Genomic DNA, 19,355 nt, shown 5'->3' on the forward strand with positions numbered 1-19,355 from the left:
AATTTAACATGTCAAACAAAGCAGCTTATTACTAAAAAAAGACAAGAGTGTTACAAATCAAATAAAACCATAAGGGCCTCATCGCAGGCCAACAAAAATGCTCCAGTGAAAAACCCGTGCTGTGCCTAAGGTGCTTTATCTTTTCATTTCCAGTTGCTAAGTCTTGGTGCTGCCCCATCGCTGGGAGTGGCATCTGATGCAGCCTGCTGTCCTGTTGGCCTCAATGACCTTGGCGGACATCCTCTGGCCCGTGGAGCCTGTGCTGGCCCCACTTGGAAAGGAGCTGCCAGTTCCACAGCTGGCGCCTCCCCAGTCGTTGCAGCCTCATTGGATGCAACACTCACTGGGAGAGGGGCGGAGGAGCTGCCGCCCTCATCTGTAGTGCCCTGAGAGGTACCCGCAGAGACGACAGGCAGCTGCTGACCTCACTGTTGGGCATAAATACCTGGCTGTGGCACCCCAGTCTGACAGACACCAGTGGACCTGGGTGCATGGTGCCTCTCCAGATCCAAGGCCTCCTGCTCGAAATGGCTTAGAATGGTGATCTGTGCCTGCCTGCTGCCAGTCCTTGCACACTCTGCCATGTTATGAGCAATCTTCTCCTGAAAATGAAAGACGAGCATTGATTAGTACAAATTGCACATGGACTCACTTCGCGCACGGCCCACCCCAACCAGAGTTGGACATATCAGGGCTCCAGTGCTTCCTTACCCCTCTGCTGCTGAACACCCACACAAAGATGCTGGGCCTCTTCCCCACCACCACCACCACCACCACCCCAGGACACATGCTGCTTACATCACATTGGGCACCACACGGTATATCCTTCCATAACAAGGAGGCATAAGCACATGGAGCGCAGAGCGCAGCAGATGGTTCGTTACCACGCCACCTTGGGGGGTGGGGGTGGCAGCAGGGGGGATAAGCAGACCTGCAGGGTTAAATGTCCAATGCCAACAAGGTACTCACCCTGCCAGAACACAGCAAGTTGTTGAAACGCTTGCAACACTGGATCCAGGTGCACTGCACCACATCGCGGGAGTTCACCACCTCTGCCACCTCCCCCCAAGCACTTTTCGTCATGTGAGGGGGGCTTCCTCCTCCCATCCTAGGGGACCAGCACCTCCCGCCGTGCTGCCACCTCCTCAAGGAGGGCAGCAAGGCAGTCATCTGAAAAACGAGGGGCACACTGGGCCCCGCCCTACCCTCCAGCCAGGCATGTCCCACTGGCCTACCCTCCGGACTGGCCTGTTCACACCACAGAAGCCCTCTGCTGTGACCTTGCATTTGCCATTTTGAGCAGCCTAGAAAAGGCTGCCAGGTCTTCATTTAAACAGACTGCCGGGTCGCCATTGGACCCTGTGGTCTGTGCACGCTTGCCGCCGCCCGCACACTCCCGCTATCCTCGGGAGTCGAGAAATATGCTGGCTGGGCCTTAATTGGCCCGACTGTGTAAAATGGCGGCGTGGACCTGATCGTGGGTGGCGATCGGATCTGCGCCCGCCGGTGCCCGCTCCCGCTCCAGCTCCACTCCCCCGCCAACCAGAAAATTCAGGTCATTTTTCAATTGCCTCACTATCTACATTATGTGCATTGGACATTTCATTATGTTAAAGGCACAATTTTTTATTGAACCCAGAATGTTTTCTCTTTGAAGGAATGAGTAGTAATGACAGAAGGTGTCACGGAATGTTAGAATAAATAATCAAGAATAAATAATCAGTGGGAGACATAAGAAATCCTACTCACCTAATAGTGACATTCTCCTTTGTTGAGTTTGTTAATCCTCATGTAATGTAACACTTACATGGCACCACATATTCTACCCCTCATCACTTATAATGTAGCTAAACAGCACAAGGGTTATAAATATCACACTCCAGTCATATCAACCATTTGAGACTTTCCCCATCTGGCCTTCATGAAGTGCTTTAACAATTACTATTATATATGGAAAAAACAATCTGTTTGCACAAAAGGTGTCTTAATTTCAAAATATTTCCCTCACTTAAAATATCATGTAGCAAAAGGAAATTATGCATTTAAGAATAAGCTAGACAAGCACATGAGGGGAAAAAAAATCAAAGGATATGTCTGTAGGGTGGAGTTTATACATTGGGATAGACCTATTAGGCCGAATGGCCTGTTTTGTCATGAAAAATTCTATGACATTACTTACTCATCTGCCTTGTCTATTCCATTCCCTTATGAATGTGCCTTTTAATTTATTAAGTTTGCTGGCTACAAATCCATCCCTCTCCCTAGCAATAGTCTGAGATTAAGCCAGTCTCTTCCCAACCTTGGTGTCACATTGATCGAGATGAGCTTCAGACCTCATATTCCTGCCATTGCTAAGTCTGCCTATTTCCACCTCTGTAACATCATCCGACTTCATCCCTGTCTCAGCACATCTGCTGCTAAAAACCCTTGTTCACGCCTGTGTTACTTCAAGACTCAACTATTCCAACACACTCCTGGCTGCTCTCCCATATTCTATCCTCCATAAATTGAGATCATCCAAAACTCTCCTGTTTGTATATTGACTCACCGCATACTACTTATGTGACCCTATATCATATTTTGTTTTATAATGCTCCTGTGAAGTGACTTGGGACATTTCATTACATTAAAGACACTTTATAAATATGTTGTTGTTGAGGATACAACAGTTATTTTGCAGTAACTTTGAATATTTTCACAGACTAGTTTTAGTACTATTTCAGAAACTTGAATGCACTACTGTAATAGAGTGATGCACATTATTTTTGCTACAGAGATGGAATAAACTATGTAAAATATTTGAATGGAAAGTGACGTTAATTTCAGTACAAATCATAGGAGTTAGAAGAATCTAAATGATACGCTGCAAAGTAGGAAAGAAAAGTTTTCCACTTGAATCTAGAAACATTGCATTTGCTGCTGTAAGAATTTAACAGAGCAAGTGTTTGGATCCTATTATTTTTCATGCTACTAAGAGTCAAATAGTTTGCCAGTATTGTTTTCAATAAGGCTAATCATAGAATTATATCAGACTTTTTATTCGGTACATCTCCTGATCTTTGGTATCTGATCCGACCATTAGGGCACTCAAAAGTAAATAACTGTCTGGTGTCAATTCCCTTGAGTATTATGTTTCAGCTTAGTGAATAGAAAATTATGTCTTTTTATTTAAGAAGGTTTGCTGTTGTAGCTTCTAAAAGGCTCCACATGGTGACAGTATTTATTACCAAAGAATACAGAGCTGCTCTCACATGTTATTGGAATACTGGATGTAATAATATGTAATCCTTAGCTAGAGTAAGTCATATACACCTGAAATAGCTGCATCTGAATAGAAAGGTTAATCTTGTGTAGTTTCACCATGGCATATTAATTTATTTTTCAAATTTCACAAGAGTTTTATGTGGCTAAACTATATTAATAAATCTACTGTTAAAAGACAAATACATATCAAATTCACAATGCAAAATTAAAGTAAAAATGAATAGCAAAATTAAAGTCTTCAGTTAGAGAGTATTTCAACTGTCAAAAGTAAACTAAGTATAAACTATTTTATTAACCTACAGACCCCAGACCAATCTTTAGCATTTTGTAAAATTGTTGTCTTGTGTGGACATGTTTTAAGAAAAGGTACTGCCAATATTTTCTGTGATAACGACTGAAATATCATAAATGCCTCAAGGTAGATTAAGTACCTCAAGTTCGGTCAGTGGTCAGGGTCAGCAGGATGTGCTGCAGGTGAGGCAGGTAGAGGCATCCTGTGTTCAGGAACAGAGGAGCCTCATCTCTTGACCTTGTCTAACAGGTACGAGGTACTTGCTCCCTGTGTGGATGAGGAAGAGGGCTGTAGGGAGGATGAGCCAGCTGAACACGGCACTGTGGCAGAGGAGGCTGTTCAACAGTGGGGAGCAAAAAGACAAGTGGTGGTTGTAAGGGATTCTATTATTAGGGGAATTGATAAAATCCTTTGTAAGCATGGTATGTTGCCTGCCCAGTGCCAGGGTGAGGGACATCTCTGACCGGCTTGAAAGGATATTGGAGAGGGAGGGGGAGGATCCAGTTGTTGTGGTCCACATCGGGACAAATAACAGAGGTAAGACTAGGAAAGAGGACCTGTTTGGGGATTATCAGGAACTAGGAACTAAATTAAAGAACAGGTCCTCAAGGGTTATAATCTCCGGATTACTACTTGAGCCACGTGCAAATTAGCATAGGGACACGAGAATAAGGGAAGTAAACATGTGGCTAAAGGAGTGGTGCGGGAAAGAGGGGTTCCATTTCGTGGGGCACTGGCATCAGTGTTGGAACAGGAGGGATCTGTACCGTTGGGATGGTCTCCACCTGAATCGATCTGGCACCAATGTTTAGCGAAAAGGGTAAATAGGGTGGTCAACAGGACTTTAAACTAGAAAGTGGGGTGGGGGGAGGGAAAGGTAAAACTCCAAGAAGTATGACTAATGGGAAACGAAGCAGCTTAGCGTGTGGGCGGGTGGATTCAACTTCATGGAAAATTATGAAAAAACTGAAAAGAAAGGAGAGCCCAGGAGAGGCTATTAAAGTCCCCAGAACACAAAATAGGACAGAGTGTTTGGAAAGGGCTAGGAATCTAACTTCAAGCACATCAGATAAAGGGACGACAATGAGAAAGGGGACGGAAATACAGGACTGAAGGTGTTGTATCTGAATGCACGCAGTATACAAAATAAGGTAAATGAGCTTGTGACGCAGATTGAAATTGGCAGGTATGATGTGGTGGCCATCACGGAGACATGGCTGCAAGGGGATCGGGACTGGGAGCTAAATATCCAAGGGTATACATCATATCGAAAAGATCAGCAGGTTGGCAGAGGGGGTGAGGTTGTTTTGTTAGTAAGAAATGAAATTAAATCGATAGCAAGAAATGACGTAGGGTCAGATGATGTAGAATCTGTGTGGGTAGAGTTGAGGAACTGCAAAGGTAAAAAAACCATAATGGGAGTTATGTACAGGCCTCTGAACAGTAGTCAGGATGTGGGGCACAAGATACACCAGGAGATAGAAAAGGCATGTAAGATAGGCAAGGTTACATTGATCATGGGGGATTTCAATATGCAGGTAGACTGGGAAAATCAGGTTGGTAGTGGATCCCAAGAAAAGGAATTTGTGGAATGTCTACGAGATGGCTTTTTGGAGCAGCTTGTGGTGGAGCCCACTAGGGAACAGGCAATTCTAGATTTAGTGATGTGTAATGAGGCAGATTTGATAAGGGAGCTTAAGGTGAAGGAACCCTTAGGAGGAAGTGACCATAATATGATAGAATTTACCCTGCAATTTGAGAGGAAAAAGCTGGAATCAGATGTAACGGTATTACAGTTGAATAAAGGCAACTACAGAGGCATGAGGGAGGAGCTGGCCAGAATTGCCAGGGAGATGAGCCTAGCAGGAAAGACAGTGGAACAGCAATGGCAGGAGTCTCTGGAAGTAATTTGGAAGACACAGCAAAAATTCATCCCTAGGAAGAAGAAGCATACTAAAGGGAGGACGAGGCAACCATGGCTGACAAGGGAAGTCAGGGACAGCACAAGAGCTAAAGAGAAAGCATACAATGCGGCGAAGAGCAGTGGGAAACCAGGGGATTGGGAAGCCTACAAAGACCAACAGAGGACAACTAAAAAAGAAATAAGGAGGGAAAAGGTTAAATATGAGGGTAAACTAGCCAGTAATATAAAAGAAGATTGCAAGAGTTTTTTTAGATATATAAAGGGTAAGAGAGAGGCAAAAGTGGACATTGGGCCACTGGAAAATGACGCTGGAGAACTAGTAGTGGGGAACGATGAAATGGCGGAGGAACTGAATAGGCACGTTGCATCAGGGTTCACTTTGGAAGACACGAGTAACATCCCCAAAGTTCAAGAGAGTCGGGGGGCAGAGGTGAGTATGGTGGCCATTACTAATGAGAAGGTGCGAGGAACACTGAAAGGTCTGAAGGTGGATAAATCACCTGGACCAGATAGATTACCTCCCAGAGTTCTGAAGGAGATAGCTGAAGAGATAGTGGAGGCGTTAGTGGCAATCTTTCAGGAATCATTGGAGTCAGGGAGGGGCCCAGAGGACTGGAAAATCGCTAATGTAACCCCCGTGTTTAAGAAACGAGTGAGGCAAAAAATGGGAAATTACAGGCCGATTAGCCTGACCTCGGTGGTTGGTAAGATTTTAGAGTCCATTATTAAGGATGAGATTTCAGAATACTTGGAAGTGCATGATAAAATCTGTATTGGGACCACAACTTTTCACTTTATATATTAATGATCTAGTTGAAGGAACTGAGGGCATCCTGGCTAAGTTTGCAGATGATACAAAGATAGGTGGAGGGACAGGTAGTATTGAGGAGGTGGGGAGGCTGCGGAAGGATTTGGACAGGTTAGGAGAATGGGCAAAGAAGTGGCAGATGGAATACAACGTGGGGAAGTGTGAGGTCATGCACTTTGGTAGGAAGAATAGAGGCATAGACTATTTTCTAAATGGGGAGAGAATTCAGAAATCTGGAGTGCACAGGGACTTGGGAGTCCTAGTCCAGGATTCTCCAAAGGTTAACTTGCGGGTTGAGTCGGTAGTTAGGAAGGCAAATGCAATGTTGGCATCTATTTCGAGAGGACTAGAATATAAAAGCAGGGATGTGCTGCTGAGGCTTTATAAGGCTCTGCTCAGACCACATTTAGAATATTGTGAGCAATTTTGGGCCCGTATCTCAGCAAGGATGTACTGGCCCTGAAGAGGGTCCAGAGGAGGTTCACGAGAACAATCCCAGGAATGAAAGGCTTAACATATGAGGAACGTTTGAGGACTCTGGGTATATACTCGATGGAGTTTAGATGGATGAGGGGGGATTTGATTGAAACTTACAGAATACTGAAAGGCCTGGATAGAGTGGACGTGGGGAAGATCTTTCCATTAGTAGGAGAGACTAGGACCCAAGGGCACAATCTCAGAGTAAAGGGAGGACCTTTTAGAACAGAGATGAGAAGAAACTTCTTTAGCCAGAGAGTGGTGAATCTATGGAATTCATTGCCACAGAAGGCTGTGGAGGCCAGGTCATTGAGTGTATTTAAGACCGAGATAGATAGGTTTTTGATTGGTAAGGGGATCAAAGGTTACGGGGAGAAGGCGGGAGAATGGGGTTGAGAAACTTATCAGCCATGATTGAATGGTGGAGCAGACTCGATGGGCCGAATGGCCTAATTTCTGCTTCTATGTCTTATGGTCTTATGGCTACTTTATTATATAAATCATTTGCAATTATATATTAGGCAGAGCAACCATGGCTTATGGGAAAATTCAGTCATTGTTACTGCTCCTGGAAATCAACTAAGTGACCATGTGTCAATCTTCAGCTAGGAAAGGATTGTGCTTGATTGTGATGTCCCCACAAAAAACTGGATGTTAAAATACAATGTAAGGACTTGTGTAAAGGGACAACTTGCATGAGGTTTCAGAAGACTTTTGTCAACCATATAACTGTACTGAGGATGAGTCAATACTAATGAAGAACTGGGGAAAGAGGAGAATGTTGCAGAGGAGCAAAATAAAAATATTTATTCAAGATGTAGTATTGTGTAACAATGCTATTGAATTCCCTTATATTTAAATGTAATATTTTAAGTATTATTTCAATGTTAACTTTGGAAATGGAAAGAAGTTCTAACATTTCTGTGCACAGTAAGGTGTAAAGAGAACTCAGCATGAGTTAAGGTATTAAACTTAAACTTATAGCTTCAATGCAAAGTCATGGGAAATTATTAGAAGATATTAATTCAATATAAATGGTATGGTATAGGTGAAAATCCTGCACAATGTGTGAGAATAGAATCTATCGCTTCTTTTATGTAAGAGGAAACCCAAATGGGTAGTGGAGCAGTTTCCGATTTCTGCAATAATAAACAAGCTACAAATGGATGAAAACATTTGTCAAACTTCTCCAGTGAGTCATTAATCAAACTCCAGAGAAAACTAGAACAGGAGAATACACAAAAGACCTATTGATAAGGGCAGACCTCAAATTATAACATAGGAGTGCCACTTTTGTTGTTTCGTTGATTCTGCCCTTCGAATAAATATCATATTCAAAGCATTTTTGACGTTTTTTTTGTGTGCTACATTCAACAAGTTTAACTTGCTTTTAAAAAATGTCTTTAATGTAGAAAAATGTCTAAAAGACTTCCCAAGAACAAAATGCAAAAACATTGAATGTCATCGAAGGGAGATTATTAGTGGTGACCCAAAACTTGATCAATGAAGTGGATTTCGATTAGAGCTTTAAAGGAGAGGCATAGGGAGCAAACTCCCAAATGTGAATGTTGGTAGTTGAAGGCACAGACACCAATGGTGAAGCCAAGGGTGGGGGTGATGTACGCATGAAGAATGGAGAATTTGAGAGGGGCGGTAGGCAGTTGTTGCACTGAGATACAGAGGGAAGAGGTGATGAAGAGATTTAAACATGTAGATGGGTCTTTGGGTGTTGGGTAACTAGCAGTCAGTGAGAGCAAAGAGATGATTGATAAATATCACTTAGCGTGGATAGTGTGGGGATAAATTGAAGTAAATTCAAATATTTGCCAAGGGCTAGAAATACTTTTAATAAGAAGTAATAAAAATTGAGTAAATTTATTGTAGATTAAGTTGATACAGCATGCAGTCACAGAATAATAGCAAAATCTGCAATTTTATACCGCTTTTAATGTGGAAAAACAATCCAAACCAATTGAGAGTTATTTTAAAAGTCAGTTATTCCTGGGTTATTATCTAATGTAGTACGTCCAGGAGCTAATTCCCTATTCATGGCTGGTAGTGTAGTTGTTAGTGCACCTTCTGTTCTGTCATGTTCCATTTCCTGTGGTTGTTTGCTGGAAGCAACACTCCTACCTCAGTGAGCATGCCCACTTTTTAAATTAATTTACGGGATGTGGGTGTCGCTGGCTAGGCCAGCATTTGTTGTCTATCCCTCGTTGTTCTTGAGAAAATACTGGTGAGCTGCCTTCTTGAACCACGGCAGTCCCTGTGGTGTAGGTACACCCACAATGCTGTTAGGGAGGGAGTTCCAGGACTTAGATCCAACGACAGTGAAGGAACAGTGATATATTTCCAAGTTAGGATGGTGAGTGGCTTGGAGGGGAACTTGCAGATGGTGGTATTCCCATGTATCTGCTGCCCTTGTCCTTCTAGATAGTAGCGGTTGTTGGTTTGGAAGGTGCTGCCTAAGGAGCCTTAGTAAGTTTCTGCAGTGCATCTTTAAGGTGGTACACACTGCTGCTACTGTGCGTCGGTAGTGGAGGGAGTGAATGTGGTGCAATCAAGTGGGCTGCTTTGTGGTGTCAATCTTCTTGAGTGTTGTGGGAGCTGCACTGATCCAGGCAAGTGGAGTGTATTCCATCACAGTTCTGCTGAAGGGTCATGAGGACTTGAAATGTCAACTCTTTTCTTCTCCGCTGATGCTGCCAGATCTGCTGAGTTTTTCCAGGTAATTCTGTTTTTGTTTGGGATTTCCAGCATTCGCAGTTTTTTGTTTTTATCTAAGCTTTTCATCTTGCACTTATCAGGACACACACAAATACCAATGTAAGGGGAAAACAACAATTTATACTATATGTGAAGAGTCTGCTGATTGGTTGGCAAGTGGCATTGCCATGGAGAATGCACCAGTGATGATGACTGACAGTGAACTGCCAAGCATTGTTTGAAATTTAAACCAACTAGCTTGACCCTGATTGGTCAAGGCAGTGCCCAATGGAATGAGCTGAAACGCAATGTGTGTACATGTTCTTTCTGTCTGCTAAGAACAGGGCCCTCTGTATTAATATATGTAGCTTCCAATACACACAAAAATATACAGGGCCCTGTTCTTTGCTGCTGAACTGCCTCTACCCCACCCCATGATCCCCTTCCCATCATCACTCACCCATGGACTGGGTCACTCGGCGATCCTGGCCCTCAGATAGGTGCATTACAGGCAGCAGCTACCCCTGCTGGCGCTGCTGAACCATGAAGAACTGCCAGCCTCTGATTGGCTGGCTGCTCTTGCAGGTGGGACTTCCATCCATGGTCCTTGATCCTGGGAAAGACCCGCCACTGCCCTCTTAATTGCCTGATTGGCACTCACTGTGGTGGACCTGCCTGAAAAGAGGTGATGCCAGGCACTCACCGGCTCTCCAGCCAGTGGGCAAGACCCCGATCCCCTACATTAAATTATGACCCATGTTACACCTTTTTCAAACTGTTCTTTCATCAGTCTGTTTTTGTACTATCAGGGAAGGGGGCAGTGCCTGTTCATTAATTGGAGCAACAGTGCCTAGGTGAATTTAGTTTAAGGTTTTCCAAGGGCCTACAATCAGAAATTGGTTAATGTTGAGCCAGACAAATGAGTATTTTCCCAGCTGCACATGGAGCCAACATACGACTGCTTCAGATTGAAAAATGCTTCCATCGGGGTGCTCAGTGCACATGTTTGTTATGGGAGGAGCAGAATGGCACCTTAGCGCAGAGAATATTTTATCTTTCTGCAGTCAGTGAGAATTCTGCCAGTCTTTGTACCACAGGCCTGGGTAAGAAGCTGAGCAATTTCTGAGAGGCTATCAGGTTCTTATGACTTGTAACTCCCTTATTCAAGAGGACTAGATGTTATGACAGTAATGAAAAGAGTGTTGCAGTGTACCATTGGAGCTCTAGATTCTTGTGACAGGCGGATATGGAATTGGTGAATTCAATATGTTTCATGCGTAATATGTCTTGCATATGATTGGAATTAACCTTCTGCATTCTGCTCATGGACAGGCCAAGGTTGAGAAAATTTGTGTCTCTCCCCTTGGTCTGCTGAGTGGGAACTAGATCCGCACCTCATTTCTGGGGCTGTTTTGAGTTTTCACCTTGTAGCTGATGTAATTGCACATGATGAATACAATTGAAGGAATGAAAACAGTGACTTGTAAAAAGAAAGAGAAAATGGTGATCCATTATTCGACAATCACTTCTGTGCTGTTAAATTGCTTACCTAAAAAAAAACGGATGAGCCAGGTTACCTCAAATTGAACATTTGCTCTACTGAAACAATTTTTATTTGTTTTTGGGCAAAAAAAAATCTTATTCTTGTTCCTGATTCCATCCAATTCCCTGGTAGTTTACTCGAGCTGAATTAAATGGTTCACAGCCATTGCTTATTTGACCCTGGCCCCAAGTTTGTAATTCCACATCCTTTCAAGCATCAAAGTTGCCTATTTTCGTTTCAGTAACATCGTCCATCTTCACTCTTACTGCTTTCGGACTGCCACTGATCCAATTATTCATACTTTGGTTTCTTCAGACTCCATTTTCCACTGTTGGTCTTGCTGGCTTCCAGTGCTCCCCTGTACTAAAACTCTGATTTGTCCAAAACTCTGCTTTCCACATCCTTTCCTTCACTAAATTCCCACTGTATAATTTCATTCATCTTCATTGATCTCCATTAGCTCCCATCTTAGTACAATAAATTCAAAACCTTTGTCCTCTTTTTGTAAGTCATTACATTTCCCCTCTCTACCTTTGAAATTTCCTGTGGTCTTATGCTGCAGCCTATACCCTTTGGCCTTCTGACTCTAGTCTCCCACACGTTACAGGCTACTTTTCAGTGACAGGGCCTTCAGCCATTTTGGCCCTGTTCTCTCAACAGCCTTCTTAAACCACTCCTCCTCTTGCTTTGCTGTGAAAAAAAATCTTCAAAACCCGTCTTTTTGGTCCCATGGCCATTATCAGGTCATTTTGCTTAACTCCTCTTCTCTGTGAAATGTCTATTTTAAAAGAAAAACAGAAAAGGGAGGTTGTTCTGGTTGATATAAGCTTGGGGCTAATGAATGAATCAAGCATACCAGGATGTTATTGAATTAGTTCAGTGCATTTTATCAAAATAATACTAACTAACCTATTAATATCTTAACATGATTAATTATTGAATAAAACTGAAAGTTTGAACTCAAGTATGCAAAGAAGTTCGCAATTGTTTTTCTTTCAATCCTTTTAATGCAAATATTCGTCCCTCCTCTTCCCAAGGGTTTGTTTCCACTTCCACTTGTCATCTTAAACTTTGCCCAATTGGTCCTTATTCCTACTTGAGTTAAGGCGTTGTGGGGCATGGGGTTAGGGGAGATATTAACAGTTTGTTTCTGGCAGAGCAAGTGTTAATCACTGCCACCGTCATTTCGATGTTTAGGCTATTTTAATTCCCTGGCCTCGTTTGCATCCTGTTGTTCACTTAAAATGGGTGAATAGAGGCAGCCAAGTAGTGGCCCACTGATTAAAATTGTGTTGCCCAAAGGCCATCTGTTAGCTGGGATATGAGTGATGGAAACTGCAGGCAGCATAGTTTCCTTTTGGGTCTAGCAGGAATACTCTCAATTCTCACAGCTGAAAGTAAAGTTTAACACTTGCGTTTTTTGGCCTCGTCAGTCACCAGTGCAGCTTTCATTGAGCCAGGTGATTATGTTGGCATTCCACCAAGACCATGGCTAACAGGCCATCACTGTCCTATTGATACGACAGAACCCATATTTGTCTATGTGCACAAGGCATGATTTATGAAGGCAAGTCATCAATCACTAAAAACAAGTGTTAAAATCTCAAGAGCATGGAGCACATATGGAGCTACCTGAGAATGGAGCACATAATTTACCCATCCTCTTTTGACTGACCCTATCTAATTTCATGTAGTCAGGGGGACTTTAAATCCATCAGTGTTCACTTTCAACGGGGATCAGTAGATACAGACCCCAGGAGCAGGAATCTTGGCTAATTTTTTCCACCTCCCTAATCTAGACATGCTAAAACCAAATGTAATGCCTAGAGTACAGTTTGACTGAAAATAGTACAGCCCAAAGATTAAACCTGGACCTTTCCAGTTGGTAGGATGCTGTTACTCACTGGCCAGGATTTTCCGGCCCCATCACGGTGGGACCTACTGCGAGAGATTTGGCAGCCCAGCCAAAAGTCCAGCAGGACTGGACAATTCCAGCAGTGGGCGGGGTTGAAAAATCTTAACTAGTTAACTTATTGTAGGAAACCTGTGTTCTGATTTCAATATTTATTTTTATTGGTCAGGCATTTTTTGAAGAAGATGACAGCAAGGAGTATATTTATAAAGAGCCCAAGCTGACCGGACTGTCAGAAATTTCCCAGAGGCTATTAAAACTATACTCGGATAAATATGGAACAGAAAATGTGAAAATGATCCAAGATTCTAACAAGGTGAAGGCTGCAGATGCCAACCAGGCAGCTTTTGAATGAATTAGCTTTTATAAAAAAAATACATAAAACCAGAGCAATGAAAATAATATGTGTTGTGTCTGCTGAAATCTTACCAATGAACAACTTAAAATTATGAAATTTTGAAATGCGAATAATTTTTAATTAAGGTATCAATAATCCTGTAAAAAGTTTTTGTATGAGTAGGAAAAAAAGTTGCAGTTAGCAATCTTTATTTGATGATTTGTGTCATACATCTCAGATGTGGTGTTCTCTTCATTTAGGTCAATCCCAAAGATTTGGATCCAAAGTTTGCATATATCCAGGTTACCTATGTCACACCATACTTTGATGAAAAAGAGCTCACTGAAAGGAGAACGGATTTTGAAAAACATCACAACATTAAACGTTTTGTGTTTGAAACCCCTTTTACTCTGTCTGGAAAAAAACATGGGGGAGTAGAAGAACAATGCAAGAGAAGGACAATCTTAACAAGTGTGTAATGATTTTTAAATGTAGAGAATTTAGAGCGCAAGCTCCTAATATTTTATCAGCTTTGATCATTAACAGGATGCTCGATATAAATTAAAACATCTAAGACAAATAGAATTTTTGTATATTGACCAATCTGATTCAGTGAATTAATCATTAGCCACAAATTAGTCAAATTAAAAGAATTATACTATGATCTGTGTAGCTTCAAGTGGAAAATTTCTGCAGAGCTCTCCTATTCCCCCGTTTATGTGATGTTTCTCCAGGGATTCTGTCAAAGTTAGAAATGTAGATTGGGCAAGCCCCATAGAAATTTCAGGTGATGGTTTTTCATGGGCTTTTAATTAATCTAATTAACTTAGTTTTTGAGCTATCAATTTTTGTGGAGCTGTGTTGCTTTTCTGAAATAGCTTATTAACCTTTGGTGGTTTCTAGGTAAGCATGATATTCTAACACGAGCACTTTCAGCAAAGTTCACTAATTAGTAGGATTGGGAACTGTGGCCAGGCTCCCTTTCCCTGACATGGGACACCTAGACCAATGTAATGCTCATCTGCTGCCATGATAATAATGTAACTGACTCAACATAGGCCAAGGATTGTTGTCTTGGTCTATATGGTTGAGTGCCACAGCAGATGTTGCATTTATTCAGTGACTGTATTAACTTTCTGCCATTTATACAAATAAATGAAAACATAGCTTCATTGTGTTTTCACTTCACAAATATTATTGCTTTGTTCATGTAGCTGGCCAGACATTTCCATATGTTAAGAAGAGAATTCAGGTTGTTAACCAGCAAAGCACAGAACTGAACCCCATTGAGGTGGCAATTGATGAAATGTCAAGGAAAGTTTCAGAACTAAATCATCTATGCTGTATGAATGATGTGGACATGATTCGCCTGCAACTCAAACTACAGGGAAGTGTCAGTGCCAAGGTAATGGTATTTTTGTTGAAAGAAATTAATATTTTTGATAGTAGGCTATTTTTAAATTTATTCGTTCACAGAATATCGGCTTCATTGGCTAGACCAGCATTTATTGTCCATCCCTAATTGCTCTTGAGAAGGTGGTGATAAGCTGCATTCTTGAACTGCTATAGCCCATGTTCTGTAAGTACACCCACAATGCTGTTAGCAAGAGAGTTCCATGATCTTGACCCAGTGACAGTGAAGGAACAGTAATATAGTTCCAAGTCAGGATGGTGTGTTACTTGGAGGGGAACTTGTAGGTGGTGGTGTTCCTTGCCCTTGCGATAGCGGTCATAGGTTTGGAAGGTGTTGTCAGAGGAGCCTTGGTGAGTTGCTGCAGTGCATCTTGTAGATGGTATACACTGTATGTTGGTGGAGGGAGTGAATGTTGAAGTGGTGGATGGGGTGCCAATCGAGCAGGCTTGTTTATCCTGAATAGTGTTGAGCTTCTTGAGTGCTGGTGTAGCTACACTCATCGAGGCAAATGCAGAGTATTCCATCACACTCCTGACTTGTGCCTTGTTGATGGTGGACAGGTTTTGGGGAGACAGGAGATGAGTTACTCACCACAGAATTCTGAACCTCTGACCTGCTCTTATAGTCCCTGTATTTACATGGCTGATCCAGTTCAGTTTCTGGTCAAAAACCCCCAGGATGTTGATAGTGCTGGATTCAGCGATGGTAATGCCATTGATGTCAAGGGGAGATGGTTAGATTCTCTTTTGTTGGAGATGGTTATTGCCTGGCATTTATGTGGCACAAATGCCAATTATCAGCCCAAGCCTGAATGTTGTCCAGTTCTTGCTGCATATGGACATAGACTACTTCAGCATCTGAGGAATCATGAATGATGCTGAACATTGTGCAATCATCAGTGAGCATCCCCACCTCTGACCTTATTGTTGAGGGAAGGTCATTTATGAAGCAGCTGAAGATGTTTGGTCCTTGGACATTGCTATGAAGAACTTATGCAGTGATATCTGAGGACTGAGAAGATTGACCTCCAACGACCACAACCATCTTCCTTTGTGCTGGTTATGACTCTAACCAGTGGAGAGTTTTCCCCCAAATTTTCATTGAGCTCAGTTTTGCTAGGCCTCCTTGATGCCACATTCGGTCAATTGCTGCCTTGATGTTAAGGGCAGTCACTCTCACCTCACTTTGGGAGTTCAGCTCTTTTGATCATGTTTGGACCAAGGCTGTAATAAGGTCAGTTGCTGAGTGGCCCTGGTGGAACCAAATGGAGCATCAGTGAGCAGGTTATTGCTGAATAAGTGTCACTGTTGATGACCCCCTTCCATCACTTTACTGATGATCAAGAGTAGAGTGATGGGGCGGTAATTGGCCAGGTTGGATTTATCCTGCTTTTTGTGGACAGAACATAACTGTGCAATTTTCCACATTGCCAGGTAGATGCCAGTGTTGTAGCTGTACTGGAATAGCTTGGCTAGGGGTGCAGCTAGTTCTGGAGCGTAAATCTTCAGTACTATTGCTGGAATGTTGTCGAGGCCCATCGCTTTTGCAGTACCCAGTACCTTCAGCTGCTTCTTGATATCACATGGAATGAATAGACATCTATGATTCTGGGGGCCTTCTGAGAAGGCTGAGATGGATCATCCACTCGGCCCTTCTGGCTGAAGATTATTGCAAATGTTTCAGCTTTGTCTTTTGAACTCATTGAGGGTGGAGATATTTGTGGAGGCTCCTCCTCCTGTTGTTTAATTTTCCACCACCATTCACTGATGTGGCAGAAATGCAGAACAGAAATCTGAGGCCATGGTTATGGGTTCGCTTAGCTCTGTCTATCGCATGCTGCTTCCACTGTTTGGCATGCAAGTGTCCTGCGTGTAGCCTTATCAGGTTGATGCCTCATTTTATGCATGCCCTCCTGCTATCTTCATTAAATTAGTGTTGATCTCCCGGCTTGATGGTAATGGTAGAGTGGGTGGTATGCCAAGTTGTGCGGATACCGATTGTAGTTGTATACAATTCTGTTGCTGCTGATGGCCCATGCACTTCAAGGTTTTGATTTTGAAACCTATCCCATTTAGCACAATGGCAGTGCCACAGAATACGATGGAGAGTATCCTCAATGTGAAGGCAGGACCTTGCCTCCACAAGGACTATGTGATGGTCACTCCCACCAATACTGTCATGGACAGATGCATCTGCAACAGCAAGATTGGTGGGGATGAGTTCAAGTAAGTTTTTCCCTCTCATTGGTTCCCTCAGCACCTGCCACAGACCCAGTCTAACAGCTGTCTTTTAGGGCTCGGTCAGTAGTGGTGCTACCAAGCCATGTTGAAGATCCCCTTCCCAATTTACATTCTCTGCTGCCATCAGTGCTTCTTCAAACTGGTGTTCAACATGGGGGAGTGCTGATTCATCAGCTCAGCAGGGTGAGGGGGGGTGGGGTCAGAGGTGGGGGGAACAGTGGTGGTGGGGGGTGCGGTGGTGGTGGGGGGAGTGATGATAGGTGGTGAGGAATGGGGGGGTGGTCAGGTGATAGGTAGTAATCAGCAGGAGGTTTCCTCACCAATGTTTGATCTGATGGCATGACACTTCATGGGGTCGGTCCAGAGGCAGTGTCAAGGTCTCCCAGGGCAACTCCCTTCTGACTATACACTGTGCCGCAACATCTGGTGGGTCTGTGCTACCAGTGGGTCAGGAAATACCCAGAGATGGTGATGGTGGTGTGTGGGACATTTCCTGTAAGGTATGATTAGTCTGTGAGGCAGCTGATCCAATTTTGGCATTAGCCCCCAGTTGCTAGTAAGGAGGATTTTTCAGGATCGACAGGGCTGAGTTTGCTGCTGTCATTTTCAGTGCCTTTGTTGATGCCAGTTTGTCCATCTGGTTCCATTTGTTTTAGACTTTGTAGACCTTTGATACAACTGAGTGGCTTACTAGGCCATTTCAGAGGGCATTTAAGAGTTAACCACATTGCTATGGGTCTGGAGTCACATGTAGGCCAAACCAGGTAAGGATAGCAGATTTAATTTCCTAAAGGACATTAGTGAACCAGATGGGTTTTCTTGAAATTCGTCAATGGTTTCATGGTCACCATGGTTATGGAGGCTAGCTTTTTGCTTTAAATTCCAGAATTATTAATTGAATTTAAATTCCACCAGTAGCTCTTGTGGGATTTGAACCTGTATCCCCAGAACATTAACCTGGGCCTCTGGATTACTAGTCCAGTGAAAATCTGACCATGTTATATTGTATACATTTCTCAATGTGAATGCAAATTAATACATCATATCCCATTTTACTGGAAGACGAAGTACATTTTTTCAATTAATTTTGTTTAGATCTTAACCAACATATTCCTTTATCTTATTACAAAGACCTTCAGACATTTTCATAATAAACAATACTTAGTTGTGCCTTTTGAGTGGGAGAGAATTAAAATATCTGTATTTATATCGTGCCTGCTATGTCTTCAAGACATCCCAAAGCTGTATGGGCATTGTTAGCAAGGCTACATTTATTGTCCATCACAATTTCTTCCAAGAAGGTGGAATTGGGCTTTCCCATTGAATGGCTGGAGTTGTATGATGATGATACCCAGAGTGGTGGTCGATAGGGAATTCCAGAACTCAGTGATGATATACCACCAAGTCAAGATGATGTATGACTTATCAGAGAGTTCTGAGGTGATCATGGTCCAAAAGCATTGCTCCTGTTATAATTCGCAATGTTAAAGATATCTTGGGAGGGAAATGCTGTTAGTGTGTCATCTAACACTGCAGTACTGAATGGAAGTGTCAGCCTAGATTATATACTCCTGTCTCTGAACTCATGACCCTTTGAATAAGAGCAAGAATGTTCTCACTGAGTCAAGGCTGACGCCCAGGTACTGAGCAATCTATAGTTACCATTACAATTCCCTTTTAGCCCTTCTATCGCATACCAGTGTACATAGACTCTGTGGCAGTAAGCCAATTGGCAATTTCTGAAATAAATACATGCTTAATGTATGGAATAAAGCAAATTAGGCAAGGAGTTAGACAGGAAGTAAGTAAATGCACGTGGCCTCAAATACATCAAGTTGAACTTCTGTGGCAGAGGGCCAGACGAAATCAATTAATAAATAAACATGTCGTGAAGAAATATATATATGCTTCAGAGTGAATGGATCATCCACAAATTAATAATTTAAGTAAATGAAACCATAATAAATTTAATCTGACCTTGAGGAATGTGGGATAGTTATAAATGAGTCAATGAATTAAATGAGTGTAACCTGAATAAATCGAATCTGACTTCTACAGGTCAAGATACAGCAAGATATCCTATGCTATGATTCTGCTGTGGTGATTTCATGCAATTTACCCTCTTCAGCCGCTCTTTTTCATACAGCTGATTAGGAAACTAAAGCCCCGCTAAACACAGACTGACTCTTAGATCTTGGTTGACCAGACAATTTGAAAAATCTGAGGTGAATCTCACTGTGTCCAATATAACCTTGAGAACTATCTTGGAGCACTGACTGGTCAGAGCATATGACTGCTTACCAGAATAAGCATGATATATTATAGCATGCATATATAATAATTCCCTTATCTTTTTGCTTAGAGAAAACATTGTAAATAAGAAGCAAGCTAGTTGCTTTGGATATTGGACAAAGTCTAAGGACACAAGTTTCAAAGTT

The 19,355-nt window shown here is 42.5% G+C and overlaps 1 protein-coding gene across 2 annotated transcripts in view; it reads left to right on the plus strand.

Annotated features, from left to right (window-relative positions):
• The window catches only part of dock10 (dedicator of cytokinesis 10), a 377,754-nt gene that overhangs the window by 338,650 nt on the left and 19,749 nt on the right, over window positions 1-19,355 (plus strand). For both annotated transcript variants that reach the window (XM_041212097.1, XM_041212105.1), the window contains exons 51-53: window positions 13,096-13,242; window positions 13,524-13,734; window positions 14,478-14,668. In XM_041212097.1, the coding sequence (XP_041068031.1) occupies window positions 13,096-13,242; window positions 13,524-13,734; window positions 14,478-14,668 (549 nt within the window). The remainder of the gene's footprint in view (window positions 1-13,095; window positions 13,243-13,523; window positions 13,735-14,477; window positions 14,669-19,355) is intronic.

Source organism: Carcharodon carcharias, chromosome 2, assembly GCF_017639515.1.
Source record: "Carcharodon carcharias isolate sCarCar2 chromosome 2, sCarCar2.pri, whole genome shotgun sequence".
In the NCBI taxonomy this organism is placed as follows: Eukaryota; Metazoa; Chordata; class Chondrichthyes; order Lamniformes; family Lamnidae; genus Carcharodon; species Carcharodon carcharias.